Source organism: Brachyhypopomus gauderio, chromosome 1 (assembly GCF_052324685.1).
Source record: "Brachyhypopomus gauderio isolate BG-103 chromosome 1, BGAUD_0.2, whole genome shotgun sequence".
Lineage (NCBI taxonomy): Eukaryota > Metazoa > Chordata > Actinopteri > Gymnotiformes > Hypopomidae > Brachyhypopomus > Brachyhypopomus gauderio.
This window is the reverse complement of record NC_135211.1, coordinates 45587155-45613983: the sequence shown is the minus strand read 5'-3', so window position 1 is coordinate 45613983 and position 26829 is coordinate 45587155. Positions and strand designations below refer to the sequence as shown.

The 26829-nt window shown below is 47.9% G+C and overlaps 1 protein-coding gene across 20 annotated transcripts in view; it reads right to left on the bottom strand.

The window, feature by feature from the left end:
- The window catches only part of LOC143522031 (neurexin-1a-like), a 245417-nt gene that overhangs the window by 118645 nt on the left and 99943 nt on the right, over positions 1 to 26829 (bottom strand). For 8 of the 20 annotated variants that reach the window (XM_077015833.1, XM_077015715.1, XM_077015734.1 and 5 more), the window contains 6 exons: positions 22617 to 22643; positions 17534 to 17656; positions 16071 to 16452; positions 13102 to 13292; positions 11400 to 11573; positions 3604 to 3723 (listed from right to left, as the gene is read on the bottom strand). In XM_077015833.1, coding sequence (XP_076871948.1) covers positions 3604 to 3723; positions 11400 to 11573; positions 13102 to 13292; positions 16071 to 16452; positions 17534 to 17656; positions 22617 to 22643 — 1017 coding nt within the window. Of the gene's footprint in view, positions 1 to 3603; positions 3724 to 5491; positions 5519 to 11399; positions 11574 to 13101; positions 13293 to 16070; positions 16453 to 17533; positions 17657 to 22616; positions 22644 to 26829 lie in introns of all 20 variants that reach the window. The other 12 variants (XM_077015672.1, XM_077015699.1, XM_077015707.1 and 9 more) reach the window with 3 other exon arrangements.

Genomic DNA, 26829 nt, shown 5'->3' with positions numbered 1-26829 from the left:
ACCCAGTACACACTAATCCCAGTGTACTCTGAAACCAATATTCACTAAACTCATGTAAAAATTTGTGTATATACTAAACCCGTTTTGGGAGCAGGTAGGCCGTAGGTTTTAAGTCTGGAAACTGCTTAATGATATGTGTTCAATGACAGCTGGTAGGCCATGTTGCTAACAGATGAGCCACTCTCTTAAGGACAAACAACAGCTCTGCATTTGACTCAGTTGAAGTGGAAGTTGTTTGGTGGATGTTTGTGTGTGTGTGTGTCTGTGTGCGTGTGTGTGTGTGTGTGTGTTTTCCCCTCAACTCCTCACGTGGTTCTGGAGTGACATTCACACATGGAAACACACATAATAGCACTGCAAACAGTTGTTAATAAAGCTATAAATATGGCTGTCAAGTCCAGTGTGCCTGAACACATCATCAGTGCCTCCCATCTCCGCTGACTGAGGTAGTAACTCAACTCTCTCCATCCTGACATCATGCCCTCTTTTATAACCCCCTCCCTTTACCGCTCTCCTAATAAACTACCCTTCCTCCTCCCTAGATGCCCTACTGAGCTGTGCTGTAAAACAGGACTATGAGATCGTACCCAAATAAGTTAACAACCCAGTCGGGGTGGAGTCGCAGAGAAAAGAGGTTTTTACAGCAATAGTGGTGTCAGTTCAATAGCAAATGCTTTTCATTCTCGTACCGTGAAGAAAAATGAAATTCATAAATAATCCCCCCAATTAAATTCACAAGTGCTTGTTTCAAATAGCAAAGGCACTTGTGCGGATGGCTCTTAATGAATTGGTTATGACATGGATCTTTCTAGAAACACCCCCACTCCCCCGCAACTCTACATCACGCACGACACACTCGTGATGCGCTCTGCATACGCCACGTCTAAAGAGAAGCATGACAAAGATGATTCAGGCGTGTGTGTGTGTGTGTTTGTGTACTGCGTGAAAACAAGCTCTTGACAGCACTGCTAATATCTTCATTTTTCAAATAAATATCAATTTTTCTATTGTCATTTACAAACTCATAATGCGACATGATTTTATGATGAATTTGTCAATCTCACACGAAAAGGCAATACGAACTTGTACAAACTAGCCACTTTAATTAATAGAAGTTGCCCACGTTGCACAAACGTGGTAAACAGACACAAACCGCCCTTGAAGATAGTCCTTCACTCCAGCAGACGGTTCTGGCACAGTCAGACTGACCAAGCATAAGGACAGACGAGAAGACGCTCGGACATCCTGCTTGGCTGTATCTCAATGTGTCTGTGAGTGGGTGCCTACACACACACACACACACACACACACACACACTCACACGCACGCACACTCACGCACGCATGCACGCGCACGCACGCACCCACGCACGCACGCACGCACGCACGCACACACACACACACACACACACACACACACACACACACACACACACACACACACACACACACACACACACACACACACAGCTTTATGCAATAATGGACCGCTTATCTGGCACCAATTCCTCTTCCAGTCGAGTGAATCAGTGGATAACTGCTCGCTGGCTAACATGACTCTTAATTTGAAAAGTGTCAGTGAGACAGGACACAAGGACACAGGAGACCAATCAACAAAGGGACTCGATGAGAGGCAGGGCAGCCTGTACGTGTCCCCGGGTGCTCGGCCTGAAGACCGGACGTTTGATGGGTGACCGTTGGACGTCCAACAAAAGCAAACGTTCATCCTGATCCAGGAGACAAAGTAGCTCCAAAGAAGAAGCTCTGATGGAAGATTTGCCTCTTCAACATGGCTTCCACTGGAAAGCTGAATCCTGATTGGCTCGCTGTTCAGGTAATGTTGCCTACATGTTGCGTTCACATGTTCCACGCTTGTGGCCTGTGTTCTTACGCTCTCGTGTACGAGTCCAGCAAGGCAGAAAGCACAAACTCAAATAATCACTGATAATCACTTCATCTAATAGCCAGTCAGATTATCTATTATCTATTATAAATATAGGGTTGGAATGAAACCTTTACAGACACAGGATGTTTTTTTTTCTTATCCAATAAATCTTAACTCTTTCATTAAAGCAAATGATATTCAGAAGCTGCAAAATGACCCATAAAATATAGATGAAATGTTCTTTCTTCCTAAACTTCATCAATCATTCACTTTATGGCACAGTTATGTTTTTAGCGACAAGCCAGTACTGACAGGAACCAGTCCCCAAGCAGAGCGCTGCTCAATGACGTCCCGTAAGGTGTCTATAGATTACTGCTAGGGCTCCACACACAGCCTCTCAATACCCACACCTCTTTAACCGAGGCGGCACGTTAATTATGCAGACCGGGTGCTTATCTAGTCCTACGGAAAAGCCCTGACATTAAAAACCCAATGTGTAATCAGAACACAAGCTCCTTGATGGCCAAAAGCTCCTTGTCTCAATGTTAATTAGGCCTTTTCCTACAATTATCATATAAGCAACAGCACCTCGGTGCAGTGAAAATGCTACCACGCCATCCTGCCTTGCTTCACACAGACCAGCAGGGTGCAGAGCTAGTGGGTTAGCTGACTTTTCTATCAAAAATACGTTTTCTCATTTGATTTCACAGAGGCATTCATTATAACCCAGATTAAAAATTGAAAAAAAATAATCAACTGTAAAAGTTACCTTGCTGCGCCTTGTGTACACACCGCAGTAACAGCCGTTATAATAATCAGAGATGTTCTATCTAAAACATCAATTACTGTACACTAATGATGACACAAACTAATCTAATACTCTAATACACTGCCTTCACAGTACATGATATTAGCTTGTCTTTTAATCAAATGAAACAGAAACAGAAATGTTTATTGATCTGCTGAAACGGGGTTATAAAAAAAAAGCATGAAACAAATGAAAATTGGCAAAACAAATGGTTTTTTCCTTGACTTCATATTCTTTACGTGGGCAGTTTAGCTGGTGCGGCTCGTGGACAATACCGGTTAACGGGATTTACAGGTCACAGCCCGCCACCGACTACTAATTACAGTGTAAGGCATCCGAAAGGGAGTTCGCACATCTTCTGTGACCTTTGAAATGTCAAAGAAGCAATTTGTGACTGCTGTAGGCTCGGCGAAGACACTGGAACAGGGAGGGAGATTTGCACTGGGTGAGTCACACTCTCAGACCCAGGTGTGCACACCATCGGTATCACACACGCCGCGGGGCTCACACACCACGGTCAGCACTTATGTTAATGTGCATGTTGTGTTTACAAGCTGAACGAAATGCCACCGAATGTGCTTTAATAGCATCACTCGAGCAGGCGGATTTAGGACCTGATCGTACACATCTACGTGTTTATTTAAGGTGGATATGATGGTTTTCTCCATCATAAAGAAATTATAGCAGACAAACAAACCATAATATATGAGTTCACAGAGTGAGTGGTTGGTTTTGAAGAGAGGAATGTTTCTGGAGCCTGTGTGTGTGTGTGTGTGTGTGTGTGTGTGTGTGTGTGTGTGTGTGTGTGTGTGTGTTCGTGTGTGTGTGTGTGTGTATTTGTGTATGTGTGTGTGTGTGTGTGTGTGTGTGTGTGTGTAGAGAGGCGAGGGGGGCTGTTCGGGTTCACTCACCGTCGTTGCACAGAGGTCCCCCAAACGAGGTCATGGTGCAGTCACAGCTGAACCCCTCCCACTGCTGCAGGCAAACTCCCTGATTGGAACAAGAGTCCTCCTGACAAGTGGTGCTCGGACCTAGAGGCAGAGGGCATGGGTGTTTGGCACACACGCAGGGAGGGAGAGAGAAAGAGAGAGAGAGAGAGAGAGAGAGAGAGGGAAAGAGTAATATGTTCAGTGTTTCGATCTTGTTGCCTCCTACTCCTGACATTAATTGAATTTATTTCTGGAGGTGCCCATGTTCAGGTTTGTTTCCACATCAGTGTCGATGAGTCAAGTTAAAGACTTACTTCATGCTTGCTAAGTAACCAGCCTTACAAGAATACACACACACACAACCGGTGGGTGACGGCGTAACCCGACAGGATCAGAACTGTTTGAGGAGAACTTCCCGTGGCTCACCGTTTACGTCACACGCTTGGCAAACGCTCGAAGTGAATTTTCCCAGATGAGACAAACTTTGCAATCTCATAAACACTGATCTAGTTAACTGGCTAACTAATGTAACTAACTCCTTCATCGCAACACGCCATATGCTCAAGTTGACTGTATTGCCGTATTACCAAAGACAAAACAGGAAAGGTGCAGAGCAAGGAGTGTGTACTACCTGCAAAACAACAAGAACAGGAACACCGAGCGCAGGACACATGGGCTCCTGCGTTTATTCAGCTTTAGAAGCGTTTAGGAGGTTTACGTCGATTTATGTCGATTTATTCCTCACAACGATCTTTGAGTTCAGGTTCCACGGGCTTTTGTTTACAGTCATACAATATGCATTAGGCATTAAATAATAAGACAGAAAGAAAGAGTGTTAGTAGACTTGAAGCAGGAGTCATTGGTCCCGGTCATACATATATTAATATATATTTCTAGAAAAGAACCTTCTGGTTTCAGCATAGGTCACACGGAAGGACACTGGCAGCTGCCTTCCTGGCAACAAGCGGGTGTCTGTCTCTCTGTCTGTCTGTCAGTCTGTCTGTCTATCCTGAATTCATGAGAGGAGTTAGTGAAATGAAATGCCTGCACAAAAAATTGCTGAAATGATTTATGAGTCATTTTAGAGTGCTGTTATTAATTTTTTTAATTGTCAGTTATTTTTTAATTATATGGTTATACTTGCATAATACAGAAATCGTAAACTCATTCAATGAACAAAAATGCTTAAACCAAACACTGTATGTGCAAATGAAACGTAAATGGCGTCAAATCGCTGTTGTATACCGAGATTGTGTTTATGATTAGTTACAGTAGCAATGTTAGTACATGCAGAATTTCTTCAAAAAGGTTTGGCAACCCATTTTGAGGATCTGCAGTGTCAGGGGAATATTATAGCTCTTTATTACACAACTCGCTATGTAACACTATAGGATTTTTGTGGAAACGGAGCACCACGGGGTGTTATAGGATTCATAGTTTGGGGGTTATTTGCAATGTTACATCATCAGAGTTGAGCAATAAGAAATAGGCTGAGTCATGTTTTAAAGCAAATGCATGCGGGTCACGGGGCAGAGCTTCAGGAACACACAGAGCATGCGCCGCGGAAACAACAATGGCAGGGTCGTCAACGGAAACGGTGAAATGGTGGTGAGTTTAAAACCGGCCTACAGCGTCAGGGACGCCTCACTGCCGGAGACACGAAGACGGACAACTCGTATTCAGGACTGCGATATCCATCCATTCCCTTTGGGTGTAAAGAACTGGACTTTTCCAGGTGATGGGGAGGATGATCCAGATGATGATGAAGATGATGATGGTGGTGGTGGAGGGGTGGATGATGTCGGTGGAGGGTGCAAGGCAAAAAATGCAGCAGTTTCAGACCAAGTGTCAAACAAATAAGACTGTCTACCTTGTAGGTCAGCTTTCATCAATGTAACTTTTGTCAGCCCAAACCAATCGAGGAAAGAAGAAGAGGCAGAAACAGGAACCGTTAGTAGAAATTATGCCACGTATCAGATATTGGACACGGACACACAGCTAGAGGAACAGACAGACAGTCTATGTAGCAGAGACAGAAGGTGGAGATCGGAAGATCACACGCAGTGAGGACAGATAGAGAGATTCACACATAAATAGATCATCTCCTGTTAGCCACAGTGGTGGGAATACAGATGGGAGTGCTTAACAGGCTTGTCCAGAGGCAGCTAGGAGCCACCCCACTCCACACACACCACCCCACACACACACCACACCACCCCACACACACCCCACTCCACACACACCACCCCACCCCACACACACCCCAACCCACACACACCACCCCACACACACCCCACTCCACACACACCACCCCACCCCACACACACCACCCCACCCCACATACCCCACTCCGCACACCCCACCCCGCACACCCCACCCCACACACACCACCACGCTCACACCACCCCGCACACCCCACCCTACACACACAACCCCACACACCCCACACCGCACACCCCACCCCGCACACCCTAACCCACACACCACCCCGCACACCCCACCCCACACACACCACCCCGCACACCCCACCCTACACACACAACCCCACACACACCACACCGCACACCCCACCCCGCACACACCCCACACACACCACCACGCTCACACCACCCCGCACACCCCACCCCACCCTACACACACAACCCCACACACACCACACCGCACACCCCACCCCGCACACCCTAACCCACACACACCACCCCGCACACCCCACCCCACACACACACCACCCCACACACACAACCCCACACACCCCACACACACCACACCCCACCCCGCACACCCTAACCCACACACACCACCCCGCACACACCACCCCGCACACACCACCCCGCACACCCCACCCCACACACCCCACCCCGCACACCCCACCCCACACACACCACCCCACACACCCTACCCCACACACACCACCCCACACCACCCTTTGGTGTGGGTTGATGGCAATTAGTGATGCCAGGATACGCATAAACAACCCAGTGAGGCAAAAGATACCTGGGTGGCAGGGAGGGGCAGAAGCCAAGGCAACCAATCGGAAGGAAGTATGAAGTCACATGTTTGTTCTGCACAAGGTGCCAAAAAAAGACTGAAAACATTCCACACAGCAAACCCCTCCACACACACACACACACACACACACACACACACACACACACACACACACACACAAACACAGCAAACCCTTCCACACACACACACACACACACACACACACACACACACACACACACACACACACACACACACACACACACAGCAAACCCTTCCACACACACACACACACACACACACACACACACACACACACACACACACACACACACAAACACAGCAAACCCCTCCACACACACACACACACACACACACACACACACACACACACACACACACACACACACACACACACACACACACACAACACAGCAAACCCCTCCACACACACACACACACACACACACACACAAACACAGCAAACCCTTCCACACACACACACACACACACACACACACACACACACACACAACACAGCAAATCCTTCCACACACACACACACACACACACACACACACACACACAGACACACACAAACACAGCAAACCCTTCCACACACACACACACACACACACACACACACACACACACACACACAAACACAGCAAACCCTTCCACACACACACACACACACACACACACACACACACACACACACACACACACACACACACACAAACACAGCAAACCCTTCCACACACACACACACACACACACAGCAAACCCCTCCACACGCACATGCACACAAACACATACACACACACACACACACACAGCAAACCCCTCCACGCACACATACACACATACACATCCACACCAATGCCCTCAATCCATTATTCAAAAGGCTGCTCGATACAACTCTCCAATCCCCTAAGCGCAATGAAATGAGGATGAAATAAGAGATAACTTTGACAATGCGGATAATCCAGAGGGTGTAATCTCATTACAGGGAACTGCTACACGAATGGCAAAGATCCCAGAACAGCAGCATTGCAACATTCCAGCAGAGTGAACTTCATCAGCCTCAGGGTGACGCAACGTGTGTGTGTGTGTGTGTGTGTGTGTGTGTGTGTGTGTGTGTGTGTGTGTGTATGCCAGTGCGTGGGTACGTGTGCACATGTGTGGGTGTGTATGCATGCATGTGTGCGTGTGTGTTCATGTTTGTTACTGGCATACACAACATGTCAAGCTGGCTGTTCCTTAGGCTGAAGTCCAGCTGAGAAATCATTTACAATATACGTGGGAGAGCAGGACGCAATTACGTCTTCTATTCATCATTTTACTGAGATGGAATTATAGTCAAAGTGGAAAGTGTCCAAATGACAATGTCTGGTATAAGGGCTCTCACTGTAGTGTGGTAGTGCAGTGTGGAATTGTAGTGTGGTACTGTAATTTGGTACTGTGATGTGGTACAGTAGTGTGGTACTGTAATTTGATACAGTAGTGTGGTACTGTAATTTGGTACAGGAGTACTGTAATTTGGTACAGTAGTGTAAAAAACCTTGGTGTTATCTTTGAGAAGCAAATGAGCAGCACTGTGAAAGGCAGTGTCTATCACCTGAGAAATATAGCCAAACTTAAGAGCATCCTGTCTTTTAAAACTTTGGAAACAATCATTCATGCTTTTATCACCTCCCGTATTGATTACTGCAACTCACTGTACCTGGGTATTAGTCAATCTACTTTGGCACGTCTGCAGCTGGTTCAGAATGCAGCTGCAAGGTTTATTACTGGTACAAAAAAACGGGAAAGCATTACACCTGTACTTAAATCACTACACTGGCTACCGGTAAAATACAGAATCAATTACAGTTTTATTATTTGTTTTTAAAGCATTACGTGGCCTGGCACCGCGCTACATCTCTGATTTGCTTCACTGTCACTCCACTACTCGATCCCTCCGATCTTCACACCAGTCACTCCTGGCCGTTCCACGCTCGAGGATGAAGACTAAGGGTGATCGGGCCTTTTCTGTAGCAGCACCGAGACTCTGGAACTGTCTTCCAACCCACATAAAGGAATCCCCTACTGTAGATTATTTTAAGTCAAACCTTCAAACATATTTATTCTCTCAGGCATTTGAAGTTTTGTAAAATAACTGTAGAATTATAAATGCTTGATTTTATATTGTTGCTCAACCTCGTCTTACTTTATTTTCTTGTACAGCACTTTGGCAGACACTGGCTGTCTTTTTAAATGTGCTATATAAATAAAGTTGATTTGATTTGATTTGATTAGTGTGTTACAGAACTGCGATACAGTAGTGATAAACAGTAGTGTGGTACAGTACTGTGGTACAGTAATTTGGTACAGTAGTGTGGTACAGTAATTGGGTATAGTAGTGTAGTACAGTAGTGTGGTACAGTTGTGTGGTATAGTAGTTTGGTACAGTAGTGAGGAACAGCAGTTTGGTACAGCAGTGTGGTACAGTAGTTTGGTACAGTACTGTGTTACAGTAGTTTGGTACAGTACTGTGGTACATTAGTGTGGTACAGTAGTGAGGAATAGTACTGTGGTACAGTAGTGTGGTACAGTAGTGTGGTACAGTACTGTGGTACAGTAGTGAGGAACAGCAGTTTGGTACAGTAGTGTGGTACATTAGTGTGGTACAGTAGTGAGGAACAGCAGTTTGGTACAGTAGTGTGGTACATTAGTGTGGTACAGTAGTGAGGAACAGCAGTTTGGTACAGTACTGTGGTACAGTAGTTTGGTACAGTAGTGTGGTACATTAGTGTGGTACAGTAGTGTGGTACAGTTGTGTTGTACAGTAGCTTGGTACAGTAGTGTGGTACAGTTGTGTTTTACAGTAGCTTCTTACAGTAGTGTGGTACAGTAGTGTGGTACAGTACTGTGGTACAATAGTTTGGTACATTAGTGTGGTACAGTAGTGTGGTACAGTAGTGTGGTACAGTAGTGTGGTACAGTAGCTTGGTACAGTAGTGTGGTACAGTAGTGTTGTACAGGAGTGCGGTACAGTAGTGTGGTACAGTAATTGGGTATAGTAGTGTAGTACAGTAGTGCGGTACAGTAGTGTGGTACAGTAATTTGGTATAGTAGTGTAGTACAGTAGTGTGGTACAGTACTGTGGTACAGGAGTGTGGTACAGTAGTGTGGTACAGTAGTGCGGTACAGTAGTGTGGTACAGTAGTGCGGTACAGTACTGTGGTACAGTAATTTGGTATAGTAGTGTAGTACAGTAGTGTGGTACAGTAGTGTGGTACAGTAGTGCGGTACAGTACTGTGGTACAGTACTGTGGTACAGTAGTGTGGTACACTAGGCTGTAGTCTGTGACATCCTGCCCTAACCCAAGGACCCTGCACCAGACTCTGCCAAAGGCCCAAGAAGGCTTTGTGTAACTGTGATATCTGCCATATTTGTATATTTGTAATCATAAAATCATATTTAATTGGTTAGTGTTAGGCAAATTGCCCTTGCCGATGAGGATAAAGGAATTTAACAGCAAGCCTCTCTCTCTCTCTCTCTCTCTCTCTCTCTCTCTCTCTCTCTCTCTCTGTCTCTCTCTCTCTCTGTCTCTCTCTCTCTCTCTGTCTCATTTGAGCTGCAGTTGCATTCTCACTATCTCCATCCTCTATATACCTCGTTTAATCCTCCTAATTATACATATATAACAAATTTATTTGCACATTCATAACGAACCCAGTGAAGTGCCACTCCAAGACAGCACCGCACACCTCAAACAGCCCCGCAATACAAAGACTCTCTCACAGTGGCAGTCGCACAACACCATCTGAAAACACACACCCAGCACAAATATGTGCAGGAGCCATGCCTGCTGAGCAGGACTGAGCATGCTCAGATCGAGCCGCTGGGAGCACGCTGGAGGCGGCGGCTCCAGGCTCAGGCTCCGCCCGCTTCGTTAGCAGCACACCCAGCCAAGCGGCCATGGTAACCGAGAGGGACTCTTTGCTCATCTTACACCTGGAGGACGTGACGTCACCAGGTGCGTCGCTGTGAAGGTCTCTCCATGCTTGCTCAGTTAAAACCACACTGTATCTCCCCTCTACCCAATCCATATATTAAATTTACATCTCATATCAAAGGTTTTTGCCTCCATCCATGTACAATTTGACCCCCCCCCCCCCCCCCCCACACACACACACACACACAAACACACACACACTTTTGCTTTGTTTGTCTACTAAGAGATTACTCTTACAGAAATGAGCAGCTCTCAAGTAAGATATTAGCCTGGCTGAATTTCAAGAGCACATCAGAGGCCACTGAAGGTTTTACTCACACATAAAAATCCTACTGTCATCACAGCCTTTTCTTGTCATGACTCAGAAGGATCCATTACACCTTATATGAGTGATTATTTGTGGTCCTGAGCTTGGTCCTGTTTTGACTGCCTAACTTAGTAAATAGCCTGGGATCAGCTGGATACCCCAAAAAAACCCAACCCAAAACCCAACCCCCCCCCCCCACCAGGACAATCTTGATGTTATTTTGTCCATTCCCATGATTTATTCTCTCAGCAGGCCCCCTGGTATTCCTCCAACTTTTTGTATTCATTGGATGTTTCTATCACCTAGGTCTCCCCCATCTATTACCACTGCTGTGTTCTGCAGTGGCGGTGTCTGGGTCGTTCACCATTACTTTATCTGTTTGGACCCGAGCCACGTTATTGTCCCATTGGTATTTGGATATTCCGAGAATGAACTAAAGAAGCTAAATAGTGCCACCTAGTGGCCACTACAAGTCTCACCTTCGCAGCCCCTCTCAATCTGACCCACACATGTGAGAGCGTCTGAGATGAGGTCAGGGAGCCGGCCGTTCAGGTCCACAGACGCCAGGCAGCCTTGGAAGCCCTCTCTGGCGTGCACCAGCTTGGGCAGGTCTCTGTACATTTCCTTCGCTACACCCCCAATGTAAAGGTCACCTGTAAAGGGAGAATATATACAGTGAACCATCTTGTGGTCATGTGATGCTATTGCATTTCAGTGGTCAATATGAAACACAAAAGGCCCCTGGCATTTAGACCTAATGCCTAACGTATTAATACATAATACCTTTAGCAAGCAGTTCAAAACGATTTTCAAGACTCAATAAATACTGTGTTTCAGTAAAATCCATGCAGTACCACAGGATTGTGATATTGTGATCCAAATAAATAATCTTTAAAAATAATAAAACCTTGATTTTACTCATTACTTAACATGAGGTAGTTCTCTTCCACAATTAGCATAAATTGTACTACTAGCACATTTAGCAACAACAATGTGTTTCTTCTTGTTAATTCTACTGATGCAATCGATGTAAATGGAAGTCTCCTTCGCTGCTGGGCTACAGAGTTCAGAGCGTGTTTACCATCTAACCTGCGAGCACCTGCAGCGTTTTGTTGCCGGGCCAGACGGTCTCTGGGCCAGACACGCTAACGTGGTTGGAACCCGAGTGCGGTGCACGCGCTTCAGGCCTGCGACGCGCACACGTGTTCGCACTGCGAAAGCGACAAAAGAAGCCACGCGATCACAGCCAATCCGGGCCCCGGCTGAGACCTGCGTGACCTCTGATTGGTTGCCGCCCCGCTTCATCATGACGATAAGCATGGCCACACAGTCAAGCGTTCGTGGAACGGCCGGGGCTCCCAAGCTAAAACCGCGAGAGGACGAACGATATTATTCAGCGTCTTTATTCCACACAGAGGCTGTGAAAATAGACTACGAGTGCAGTCATGCTGCAATCTAAACCGGGTGGAGCACAGACTAATGAACTCCTCCCGGCTTCCCAGCTGGGCGGAGAGGAAGCCACGCACCAGGGACCACTGCTGTTTGGCCATATGGCAGAAAGATCCCCACCACCCCACCACCCCACCTCATGGCTTTGCTGAAGCCGGCAGTAACGAACGTGCCTTGAAACACAGTGTGCCGAAACTGCTTTTGAGATTGTCGAGGAGATTTAGTGCAGTTCTGAGAGATGGAGTGTTTATAAACATCAGAACCCCGCCATCTTGTGGAACATAGCCCGGGCTGTGTGCATCTCCGGGGGTGGGGGTGGAGGGTTGGTAAAAGAGTAAGTTTTGGGAGTCTTAAAAAAATTGTCAGGTTTTCCCAGGATGCAATGATTTCGCTTTTTAACGAAAAACCCATACAGAAGCCCTCTAGTGGTAATATAACCACGCTTATCAGTTTTGCTGAGGTACTGGTGTACATCTAAGAAATCTGTGGGATTCATAAATGGAGAAGAAGCCCAAAGGTCCTCTCATTATTGCTACATCAATCACGGGTCCTCTCCTGTTCACACCCGCCCCAAACGGGAGGAAGTGTGGTAAGTTTCGTTGCGAACACGTTTGAATAATGCAAGTAGAGCAAGTGAATTCAGCACATTCAGCACTGAACACGAGCACCTTCCCTTCCAAGACCCACACCAGGACCGTCCGCAGACGCCCCAGCCAGAGGAGCCCTGCCTACCCTTCAGATCCAGGTTTTTGGCCCCCATGGTGGTCTGTGTGGTGACCTTGGTGTCGATTTTGACTGTGTGCAGGTTGTTGGTGTCTCGTGAGATCATGACGTTGTGCCACTGGTTGTCATTCAGGGGCTTGTTGGAGTTGCCCTTGATGAGGTGCGCACCGTTGCCCAGGTCTGCCACATAGTGCAGGTAGCTGTGGGGGGAGATCGCAAAGAGAGGGACATGAGTCCAGACACACCACTACACACACACACACACACACACACACACACACACACACACGTGAGTCCAGACACACCACTACACACACACACACACACACACACACACACACACACACACACACACACACACACACACGTGAGTCCAGACACACCACTACACACCACTACACACACACACACACACACACGTGAGTCCAGACACACTACTACACACACACACACACACACACACACACACACACACACACACACACACACGTGAGTCCAGACACACCACCACACACACACACACACACACACACACACACACACGTGAGTCCAGACACACCACTACACACACACACACACACACACACACACGTGAGTCCAGACACACCACTACACACACACACACACGTGAGTCCAGACACACCATTACACACACACACACACACACACACACACACACGTGAGTCCAGACACACCACTACACACACACACACACACACACACACACACACACACACACACACACACACACACACGTGAGTCCAGACACACCACTACACACACACACACACACTTGAGTCCAGACACACCACACACACACACACACGTGAGTCCAGAGTCTGGACTCACGTGTGTGTGTGTGTGTGTGTGTGTGTGTGTGTGTGTGTGTGTGCGCGCGCACGTGTGTGTGTGTGTGTGCGTAGCGGTGTGAATGGACTTGTGTGTGTGTAGTGGTGTGCCTGGACTCACGTGTGTGTGTGTGTGTGTGTGTGTGTGTGTGTGTGTCTGGACTCAAGTGTGTGTGTGTGTGTGTGTAGTGGTGTGTCTCCACACACACACACACACACACACACACACACACACACACACACACACACACACACACACACACACACACACACACACACAATCACCACAGCACATAAGGTGTGGTAACTGGCATAATCAGCAAATTCGTTACTGGATGGAGGAAACTGTTACCGAGGTGTCTGCTTTTCATTCATTAGTGAGCTTTAGTGCTGGCTTCTGCACCAGCACCCGTTACCAAGGAAACGACAGAGTACCAAAGTATTATTAAAGCATCTCAGCATTGCCGATTGTCTACCTAACCATTTAGAGAGATTACAGAAGAATTAGGGGAGATAATCCCATCCATGTTACCCTAATGATGGTTTCTATTAAAACAGGTCTCTGAGATATGTCTTCACAATCCATAAAATTGCCCCGACAGACGCTCCCTTAACCGACTCCCTCAGACGCTCCCTTAACCGACTCCCACAGACGCTCCCTTAACCGACTCCCACAGACGCTCCCTTAACCGACTCCCTCAGACGCTCCCTTAACCGACTCCCTCAGACGCTCCCTTAACCGACTCCCACAGACGCTCCCTTAACCGACTCCCTCAGACGCTCCCTTAACCGACTCCCTCAGACGCTCCCTTAACCGACTCCCACAGACGCTCCCTTAACCGACTCCCTCAGACGCACCCTTAACCGACTCCCTCAGACGCTCCCTTAACCGACTCCCTCAGACGCTCCCTTAACCGACTCCCTCAGACGCTCCCTTAACCGGTTCCCACAGACGCTCCCTTAACCGACTCCCTCAGACGCTCCCTTAACCGACTCCCTCAGACGCTCCCTTAACCGACTCCCTCAGACGCTCCCTTAACCGGTTCCCTCAGACGCTCCCTTAACCGGTTCCCTCAGACGCTCCCTTAACCGGTTCCCTCAGACGCTCCCTTAACCGGTTCCCTCAGACGCTCCCTTAACCGGTTCCCACAGACGCTCCCTTAACCGGTTCCCACAGACGCTCCCTTAACCGACTCCCTCAGACGCTCCCTTAACCGACTCCCTCAGACGCTCCCTTAACCGACTCCCTCAGACGCTCCCTTAACCGGTTCCCTCAGACGCTCCCTTAACCGGTTCCCTCAGACGCTCCCTTAACCGACTCCCTCAGACGCTCCCTTAACCGGTTCCCTCAGACGCTCCCTTAACCGGTTCCCACAGACGCTCCCTTAACCGACTCTCACAGACGCTCCCTTAACCGACTCTCACAGACGCTCCCTTAACCGACTCTCACAGACGCTCCCTTAACCGACTCCCACAGACGCTCCCTTAACCGACTCTCACAGACGCTCCCTTAACCGACTCCCACAGACGCTCCCTTAACCGGTTCCCACAGACGCTCCCTTAACCGGTTCCCACAGACGCTCCCTTAACCGACTCCCTCAGACGCTCCCTTAACCGACTCCCTCAGACGCTCCCTTAACCGACTCCCTCAGACGCTCCCTTAACCGGTTCCCTCAGACGCTCCCTTAACCGGTTCCCTCAGACGCTCCCTTAACCGACTCCCTCAGACGCTCCCTTAACCGGTTCCCTCAGACGCTCCCTTAACCGGTTCCCACAGACGCTCCCTTAACCGACTCTCACAGACGCTCCCTTAACCGACTCTCACAGACGCTCCCTTAACCGACTCTCACAGACGCTCCCTTAACCGACTCCCACAGACGCTCCCTTAACCGACTCCCACAGACGCTCCCTTAACCGACTCCCACAGACGCTCCCTTAACCGACTCTCACAGACGCTCCCTTAACCGACTCCCACAGACGCTCCCTTAACCGACTCTCACAGACGCTCCCTTAACCGACTCCCACAGACGCTCCCTTAACCGGTTCCCACAGACGCTCCCTTAACCGACTCCCACAGACGCTCCCTTAACCGGTTCCCACAGACGCTCCCTTAACCTCTCTCCACCTTACCCCTTGACGAGCTCCACGACTATGAAGTCACTCCCGTCCCCGCTGTTGTAGAGCACGAGTCCGTCGGACGAGGTGGTCTTGAACTGGAAGAACAGGTGCATGGAGTAGTAGGCCTGCAGGGTGGGCAGGGCGACGTAACTGGACCGGGACCTGAAGGTCACAGGGTCGGCGATGATGTTCTTGAAGCCGATCATGGCGTTGAGCTCGCAGAAGTCGATGTCGCCGTTCTTGCAGAGGTCGATGTAGGGCATGCCGTTGAACGTGAGGGCCTGCAGGTGCCCGATGAAGTTGGAGGGCACGACGGGCTGGTGGCGTCGCTCCGTGACGATGCCCGTCTCGATGTTGTGGAACTCCAGCTGGGTGTGGTCGCCGGGGATCTCCACTTCAAACATGCAGGGGACAGACAGAACGCCGACTGACCAATCGGGAGGCGCTTACAACCCAGCTGCATCACACGCTTGCTTATTGTTAATGAATATAAGTGTGACGTGCAGTGGACACACACTGTAGGAGCTGGTGAACAATGTCTAACGACCCGTCGTGGCTAAAAGAAGAGGATAGCGTCCCCCAGCTTGACGTGGCCAGCGTCTGAACTTCAACAGAACAGTTTTTCATCAATTACTCACTCTGTACACTTGAATGGGGTCCATTTCTCAGCCGTCAGATTAATCTTTCATGCCAGTTCAGGACTTTATTGTGATTACTGCACTAGGCGACCCCAAATTTAAGTCGCCAAGTCTCTTGCATTTGACTTTTTTTTTGCATTTGCAGTTCATGAGAAGACGTGGGAGTGTTTTGTCAGAGTGTTTTCCAATGACACTTGGACTTCTGGACTACTGAAAGGTTCCACAATCCAAATGTGGAATCATGAAACCGTGGATGGGTTGTGCTACCGTGAGAAGAACTGACACTGGGAATGTGACTATCAGCTAGTCTCCGTGCTGAATCTAAGTGTGGTAGGTGTACGTCTGCACTGTTTGCTACCATCTCGTGGGGATCTGCTTAATGTGACGGTCTTTACGTATTCATAAAACTTGACTGAACTCAAACTCTTGAGCTCATACTGAACAGAGTTGTATAATCCAGGTTCAGAAAGTAAAAGTCCTCACCAGGATTTTGCTCAAGCTTGCTAGATTTCTAATTAGTGCAATCCAAGTAAAATTAGTGGAATCAACGCAATCCAGGAAGCTTGAGCAAAATCCTGGTGAGGACTTTTACTTTCTGAACCTGGATTATACAACTCTGATACTGAACCTGTGCATGTAAAAATAAGAGCACAGACCATTTGCAGGTTCCACTCACCTCAAACAGACATCTTCATGCTTAATGTTAAAACGTTAAAAGCAAGGCTGCTTTTTCCTGACGTACCTCCATCAGGAAACCTCCTGAAACACGCGTACCGTCCGCTAGCAAAAAGGGAGGTGTGGCGATGTTGGCGGGGGCGGGGTGGGGGTGGGGCTTACCTTCCACGCGCTGCAGTTCATCCACAGCCAGCTGCAGGCTCCGCCCCCTGCGTGTCACCCGCACCGTGTGCCACTCGTTATCGTTCAGACCCTGTCCCGCCGACAGACTCTCGGGACCTTTGCCTGCAGGACAGCCCAGAGACCGGTTAAACATGCGCACCTGGGGCAGGACGCGATAGACAAAAAGACGAGACAGGAAAGACAACACGGAGAGCCACACCAGACCCGCTCTGTCGTTACGAAATCCCCCCGACGCTTGTAAGGGGGTAAGAGCTGACTAAGAACACACGTTTCATAAGACTTTCATAACGCTACATAATGCTTCATAACACCTTCATAACGCCTACCTCCATGGCCTCAGCCATGAGTATTCTCTGATGACACGCGAGGTGGAAACGACTTACCCAGACATTGGAGAAAAAATCTCTGAGGCTAGCAGAGGGCATTTTCAATTGTAATGCTAAAGGTTAGATAAAGGACATATATAGTTTTATTTCTGTATTTGTAGTAGTTTGCATTTTAACATGTCTGTTATATTCATGCGTTTAAATCCTGAAAGTTTAACTCTTTGGGGCAGAGTGATGCAGAATTTCAGACCAGATTACAAAACTTTAAGGGAAATTAATTTTAAGACAAAAGAAAGCTGAATTGTACTTTAGATTTTCACAGCTGTGTAGTAACCATATTCACCACACGATGGCAGCACAACTTAACAAATCTTTTAACTGCATTAACCTCAGTCTGTCGGAGTCAGCCTTGGACAAACAGTCTCTATTGTTTATTCACAGCACAGTCTCACAGCCTCCAATACACTGCACTGAATTTCTTCTTTATCAGACACATGAATTATGAACGATGTGTCAACATCATATTTTCACTCCGTGAGATGGTGGAGCCACACCCCAGCTGTATGACGACTGTGTGTATGTGTGTGTGTGTGTGTGTGTGTGTGTGTGTGTGTGTGTGTGTGTGTGAGGGGGTATGTGGGGGTGTGTGTGGGAGGCGTGCAGGTGTTTTAGTGAGGCGTGGTATCCCGCAGTAGAAGAGAGACCGTGGGGCCTGGTCTTCCTCCGTGTTGGCACTCTTGCAGTCTCCAGTGGCTTTGCCGGCTCACTTGCGCTCACGGACCTGCAGACCAGGCAAAATCTCTTCCTGTGGGGTTTTGCTCACTCAGTTACCGCAGTTCAAAGCAGGAACGGCGACGCTCAGGCCAACGTACCGAACGGTACCCAACACAGCGCACCGTCTGTATTTATAAACTTTAAACCCAAATCAGGGTGCTGCAGTAAAACCAGCGGTATTTGCTGGAGGAGTTATCAGAGGGATGTTCACACTACAATATACCAACAATGCCTTCAGAGAAGTCCTGAGCACTGGAGAGAGAGGCACTGTATTACACAAAAGGCATTTATAGGAAAACAATGATCACAGCTTCTCATTTCGAACCGTCTTCCCATTAGAGAGACAGACATTTCCAGCAAAGGCGACCAGACGTGCTTCTCCAGCAGAGCGGTCCGCCAAGTTTATAGGCTCTCTCTTGTTCCCTCCATCTCTCCTTTTCTCCCTCTCTCTCCCCTTAACACAAGAGACGGCCTGAGATGGAACACCGTTTACAGTTCCTGCATGGGTAGAGAAGTCCAGAGAATAGCAAAAACAGGAGAGCACATGCTCTAGCTGGGACACGTGGAGCTTCCCGCCGATGCACGTGGACTACGTGCTCGGTGTAGCAAAGCACGTGCGCTCACAGAATCAGTTCTGTCTACTACTGAACATTTTCAGGCTGCCCCCCCCCCCCCCCCCCCCCCCCCCCCCCCCCCACCCCACTGAATCTCACATGTGAGAGTTTATCTTCCCTTCCAGCTACAACTATCTGTGCTGGCAGAAAGCAGAAGACACTGCCAACGTCACAAATAAAGCACAGCGTGACGTTGAAGAAATAAGTCGCTAAAAGACTCCGATGTGGCTAGAGAGGAATGCTTGATGCTGGGTAGCGTGACATCTCATTTGCATAACGTAGCCCCGCCCCTGACAGCCGTCCTTCCATAAACAGTGCGGTTTTCTGCTGGGGTGTATTCTTCAAATGTTCCAAAATTCTGCGGCTCATGTGATCCGAGCGAAACTCGATGCCTGACCGTTGAGGCGGCCGGGGCGGCCCACACGTAGTCTCACTGGCCGCTGTCTCCTGCTGAGGAGTGAGGGTGAGAGCGATCACTGGGGAGTGAGGAGAGAGATCCCAGCAGAGCAGAGAGTAGCCCAGTCTCTGAAGAACATGCCACTGGGTGTCCCACCTTCTGCCGCCTCCTCTGAGCACACACACACACACACACACACACACACACACACACACACACACACACACACACACGTGCTCGCTCACACACAAACGGGCATCGCCGCAATGCTCCAAACCCCAGTAGAACATGCCCCGCCCTTTACCGGGCTCCCGCCGGACATTGGCCCAAACGCAACTTATATGCAAATCGCCCAGCCACAATCCATCTGGAGGTGTGTGATAGAATGTACTCAGTCTGACAGGAGGGTGGGGCACTTTTGCCATGTAAGTAGTAAAGCAGTAGATGATTGGTCAGGTGATACAGGATGTGGAGCAAAGCCCCCATGCTGGGTCCGAATGTGAACGTGGGGGGGGGGGGGGGGGGGGGGGGGGTTGTTTCTGCGGTCCGTTCTCCGGAACCGCTGCTCCTGGAACAGTGAATGCAAGCTGTGTTTTGCATGTGCATGTGTGCATGTCTGTCTAGGAGTGTGTTATCTAGGCTACTTAAAGCACATACACAACAGACCCATCTAAAGACCATTCTCGGGTCTGAAGCTCAGAGCCAGCTATGAAACCAGTCTCTCCATCATAGAGTTAGGAACAAAGCTCCTGTTAAACTGAGATGAACTACCTGTCTTCAAAATTATTTTAATAAATGTCTTTTTTTGCCTTTGTTAGCCTTAAAAACTCTTTGTTGAAGGTACAGTGGCTGTACAATGATGGTATTTCAAATTAATTTATTTTTTAAGTTTTCAAACTGAGGTTACTTTCAAAATGATATCTTCCCCTCAGTGTGTAAAACAACAGGACATGAGCTCTAAGCCAGGATCAATAAAACACTGGAGTCTGGACTTCACCTCCAGAGCCAATGCACTTAAACCACACGATCAGAGAACTCACGGCCAACGGAGCACGTGCAAGTCAAAGAAGAGACACGCTGTCCATCTGGACGTGCCGCTTTTGTGCCGTCTCCATGCTTGTTAACCGCATTTAGGCCAAAGGGCACTTACGCTGAAGGCAACTAGACTTTCTCTCAGGCAGGGCACGGACGCCCCGGGGAGCACCGGGGTCCTAATTGACAGCGAGGTGCTCTTGAGTCACCAGTGGCTTTTCGGGAAGAGACGCCGGGCGGAGGAAGATTGGCGGAGCAGGTTATTACTGCTCGGGGACAGAAGTGTCAGGACATGAGCGTGAGGGCGGGATCAGGAACGCCGAGCGACACAAACCCAGGGGCGTCATTCTGGCCACCCGGATCAGTCACATTATGTCACAGTATGAACTGACGAGGTTTTTGGGTGGCAGGTAAAATGAACTGAATAATGAACAGAACAATTCAACACGTAGGAGAGATCCAGGCAAATTGCAACGTAACCATCTTTACATCTAAGGGAACAGAATTATTGTGCAATTCATTTACTAATCATTTCTATGCAACTGAAAGAAGCAGTATCAGTTAAATTCTTTGCAGTTGCAAAGAATTATTTAATAAAAACGAATATTTATAGAAGTTTCTTTCACTAACTGTAAAATATCACCATTACCTTGGCCCAAGAGAAATATTACTCACATAAAAAGACGTATTTGTGTTCGCACAAGGGTGTGAATACTTAAGGCTGTGAAGAACTCATTTCTGGGGTGAGACCCCAACGCTGATTAGTAGAGGCTGTGACAAGGAGACGGGTCACCTACAGACAAGGTTTACTCATGCGTTCCTTCAGAACCAAGACTGTGGTGGTACACCAAACAATAAAACAAAACACCGGAGAAAGAGAGGGAGAGGAAGAGAACAAGGTAGAAAGAAGGACAAAAGGTATGTTCAGGGCCAGAGCTGTTGAGTCACTGGGTATGAAAAACATGGTGAATCATTTGTGCCCTGTGAGGAATCATTTATTCATTAGTTGACTGAATAATGAATGGACAAGCGAACATCCCATTTTTTCTCCATATCTCCTTCTGTCTCTCTTTCTCATTTTCTCTCCCTCTTTCTCTTTTCTGTCCATTCTTTCTGTCACCGCTCAGTGCACTCATAGCTAGTGTCCTTCCACCCCCCCCCCCACCATCCACGCCCCCAGCGAGCTAATGAGAATAATAAAAATCGCACACCCGTCCCTGCCTCAGAGCGCCTGATCAATTCACAAGCAGTTTGACAGCATGAAAGAACAAAGCACAGAAAAAAAACAGAAAGACCAGGACAAAAGCAAACAGAATGGACGCCACTGGCTGAAACTGCTCTGTGCTGGACACACGTGCCACACGTCAGAGGGCCTGAAATCACCCGATGGCCGTCACAATTCGTCCGCTCGGAACCGAAAGCTCTGACTTCTTGGCGTCGGGCAGCCGTGCTGAGGAGGCTGCTGGACTTCTCGAGCGTGGCTCGACATTTCTCAAGCGTGGCTCGACATTTCTCAAGCCCAGCCGTGCTCAGGCAAGCGAACGAGACCCTCCCCATCATCTGGCACGAAGACCCAGGAGCTTAGGAGGCCGCCCTCTGCTTTAACCGACCCGGCCATAATTAAAGATGATAACTCAGACTACGCTGGTGTTGCTACTTGGCTAAGCCACCAGGGCACTGCCACACAGAGGGGATTTTTTAGCGTTTAGCATGGGTTGAACCAAAATGGCAAACACGGAGCTTGAAGTTATTACAGTTTTGCAACACAGAACATGATATTTAGACACCCCCACTCCCAGCATGTAGAAATGTTCACTTCCGTCTTTAGCCCCATTGCTTGAAAACATGACAAAGATTAAGACACACACATTGGTTAACATGACAAAGAATATGAAGAGGAAACAGGAACAGTCACTTACTGGAGGTACAGTTAATCCTGACACAGTCTAGATGGGGGAGAACACATGAGATGTAAATTCAGTCTTCAAGGTTACAGCTGCAGACATTCATTACAGTACACAGTTCACCTCTCTGGGGACGCACGCGCGACGACACCAAGGCTACCCATAATGCTCTCCTCCATACCTCCCAACACTCTGCACTTCCTCGGGCCTGCTGGCGGCACTTCTAATAAAGAGGGTGATGCTTCAAACCTGCACTCCATTTTGCAGTCCCGGGAGAGCTACTGGTTGCTTTGGAAGTTCACTATTGGAAGCTGATATTGTACAACTCATAAAAGTGATATTAAAGTAACGGTAACTTATACAGAAGTGCAAAGAATCTCTAAATTAAAGTCATAAAAGAATGAAGGCATGGGCAAAGATAACCCTTTTCCACTACAGTACCATTCAGTTTAAGACTTAAAATGTACTGCTTTTTATCTGTCCCTAAAAGTTGTTTTTTATTCATTAGAAGAATATCTAAAATTACACAACACAGCCAAATGTTTTTATTGTTGGTTTTGTTTATTTTGCCGGTTAACTAACTTAGCGTGCACTCAGTGAGGTTTTAAGCTCGTCAACTGAAGCCGCAACTACTTTTCTTCCTTTGCATGTTCATTATGAATACAAACGTTTGAATGTAATGACAGGTCCATTTAATACACCACAGCTAAGTTAGCTAACCAAGTGGGCATTGGAAATCACTGGCTCTAATCTTAGGTTAAAAACATGCCACTTTCAAACATGGAAACAAAGGTTTCCAAATATCCATAATGGAAAAGTTCTTTTCAGTCCGTTCTGAGAATCCATCACAGACACCAGTGATCAATATTTAAGGAAGGCACCAATCAGGGTTCATGGCAGCTCTACGGCAGTAAGTCGTCTTCCCTGGAACATCGTCTGATTGGCGCTGGCCAGAATGGTTCTGTGAATGGAAAAGTGCCTTAAGAGAGCATTAAGAAGCGTCCTTGGTCGGGCTCGAGGAGTTGGGAGGGAGCTCTACTCGACTATTGTACCGGCACTAACGCGCCGCGAGATATCACTCCTTGTCCGCTCCCCCGCGGCTGACGAGGGAGGCGGGACCTCGGTCAGGATCAATGTCGAGGAGCTCATTGAATCGGGAGTGCTCGCGCTGTCACGGCGTGTTCGCATCAGGAGTGAAATCTCACGCAGTCGATTCATAACAGCACAACTCCTCAACAGACACCACACCAACTTTCAACAACCAATGAGCTTCTTGCTTGAGGATACGTTTACATATGCACAAATATGTAAATTTATATATAAATATTCAGTATATATATATATATATTTGTGATATATAATATATAAGAGATTTGTGGAGGTAGAGAATCGCCTAGAAGAAATCGCAAGAATGTGTGTACAGAACTGCAGCTGGAGTCACGTGTGCTTCACGTGTGAAGGAGCCTGCTACGTGTGCTTCTCACGTAGAGGGGCAAGGGTCTCTAGCAGCACATCAGAAAGCGTCCACTTGTGTGAGCGTCACTGAAGTACCGCTGGACACAGTGGGACTTGGGATCTATGCTGGAAGTGAATCTAAAAAGGAAGGAGCTTTTGAAACTAAAGGAGGGTTTAAGATCATGTTTTCTGTTACTTTTACCAGTTTGATACAGATTAATCTTAACCTTCAAGGATTTTATTTAGCATAATGCTCATTTAAAACATAGCCTCATTTAGCCTTGTGTTTAATGACCTTAAAAATTAAATAGGAACATAAACCTTTGCAAATCTTTGCAGTGCACTGCTTAAAATTAAAGCACAGCAAATGCAAGGTGAGTGCTAACTGAACTGACACTTCACAAATGAGATACAGCATAGAGAACTTTCCCTTTGTGTTTAAAAGCCCTGAGAGAGAAATAATACTAAGTACGTTTTGGCTTAGAAGAAGGTCTCCTCAGATTCCTAGGTTATGCTTATATTGAACACTTTTGTCATGGCTCTATGTAAATATAGATAAACACATAGAAATGATCCTTTTACCTTAAAGAAGACTCTTAAAAGAGATTAAAATAAGGTGTTTTGAACAGAGGAATAAAATAAAAGCTCCTTAATGGGACTTGAAATCAAGATTACATTCTATTGTGGGTAAAGCGGGGTCCTGGGATATTAGAAAAATGCTCCAAACACAGGCGGGTTAACACTTTTAACTTGAATGTGCCTAAAATATTTGGACATATTTGGTTGTTGTTTGGTTGTTGGTGTCTTCTGTTGAGGGTCGTCCTGAAACGATAGTCTCATTCCCCCCGTCTCTGTGGCGACAGTCCGTCGCGCGTTGTCAACCTCAGCAGAAAAGTGATCACAAACATGCAGAGAGCAGGCGTCAGGTCTCTCTCCGAGAGAATGCCCCAGTGCGTGTGGGCTCAGTGGGTGTTTGGGGCAGGGGGGTGGGTGTGTCGGTGGAGGGGGGGGGAATCTAAACGTTCGAGATAGACTCATCTTTGGAAAACATCAAGGCAGTCAACCAAGGTGAGGCATCGACATGGCTCAGAGACGCTGCTAAGGGCAAGAACCTTCCTGCAGTCGACACTAAAGCAACGCGCCCTTAAGCAAGTAAAGCACATCCCTTCATGGGACGTGTTTGCGCTTCTGCTGTGAAGAAGCAGAGGGGAGGGGAGAGAGAGGAAGAGAGAGAGGGAGGGAGAGGAAAAGAGAAAGAGAGAGGGTGGCTATAATTTCCACTGCGATGCTCCATTTGTAAGGAGCTCCATTTTTATATGGAGGCCGTGTACCCCCCCCCCTCCCCCACTCTCTTGCTGCCCAAAATAAATGAAGCAGCAGGCAGACACGATCATACTATGAGGAGAAAGAGGAGCGGCCTGAGTGCTGAACTTTCTGTGAAGTCTTCCTACACCCGGCCAGAGAGCCCCTGCACTAATTGGGCTCTGGAGACACTTCACTCCGACCCTTCCTGCCTGTTATCTACACAACTCTGATACATCAGACTGCAGGGAATTTGTCTAAGTGGCGGGTGCCACTGTGGGGAGGAGTGGACAAGGGCAAGCGGAACGATAGCTAGGGGGAGGGGCTGGGGCAGGGGGCGGGGTCATAGGAGGCGGGGCTAGGGTTGAGCAAGAGCATTCTCTCGTGAGGGAGAGCGGCGACGAGCTCCTCTGGCAGTGTGTGATGAGTTGCAGTCTCAGACCATTGAAGCACCTGGAGCCATCTCCCTCCTGTTCCACACAGCGTGTGTGTGTGTGTGTGTGTGTGTGTGTGTGTGTGTGTGTGTGTGTGTGTGTGTGTGTGTGTGTGTGAGTACAGCATTAGAGAGGCAGATTATATCTGGGATTATAGATCTCAAAACCTAGTGAGCTGTCCCGATTACAGCACTGTTGGGCCTCTCTACGTGCGGCTGATACACTTCTGAACACACACTTCTGAACACTGAACTGAAATCTATGCCAAATACAAATAATCAAAGCAATATTAATATTGAGGCCAGCAGACTATAGCCATTGAAGGACTTATTCTAAATGAGAGCAGTAGGTATGCTAGCTAGTTTACTGAAGTGCTTATTAATAGCTGCCCGATGCAGAGTTATGAAGCAGAAGCCACTAATGTAGCAGCAGTAATAGGAACGTTGTCCAATTAGTGCAAGGGACAGAGCCCAGTTGTGTACGCCAGAGGCGATCCTCAGTGTGGGAGAGCATTTGTATGCAATACGAGTGAACCTCCAGATTGTATGAATGACTCTAAGCAATATTACTGCTACTATCATTCCATTAGCATTCATAATTTTGGAAAAAAACAATTTTTAACACCAGACATGGGAAACGCAGGGATGCGCAGATCATTTACTGACACGGGAAGCAGCTCGGCCAACGTTTGGACCACTGGAGAAAGACTCTGCTCTCCAACATCCCAGCACATAATAGAGCAATCCCAGCAGGCAGTGCTGCCTGCTCCCCCGCACGCTGCCCACTCCTGCCTGTGATCGGTGAGTGGGGGCGGTACGGAGCCTTTCACACGTCAGTGCTGCTGTTCCGCACGCATCCCAGGGAGCCGTGCGAGTTTTCTTCTCGACTACACTGGGAAACATCGATTAGCTTTCTTTTCTCCTTTCATCGCAGTGCTGCCTGTTCTTGGGCTGTAGAAAACAATGACAGTTACTGTCTGTCTCGATTAGTCATGTCTCGCTCAAGGGGGGGGGGGGCTTCACACACGTGGTTCTGAG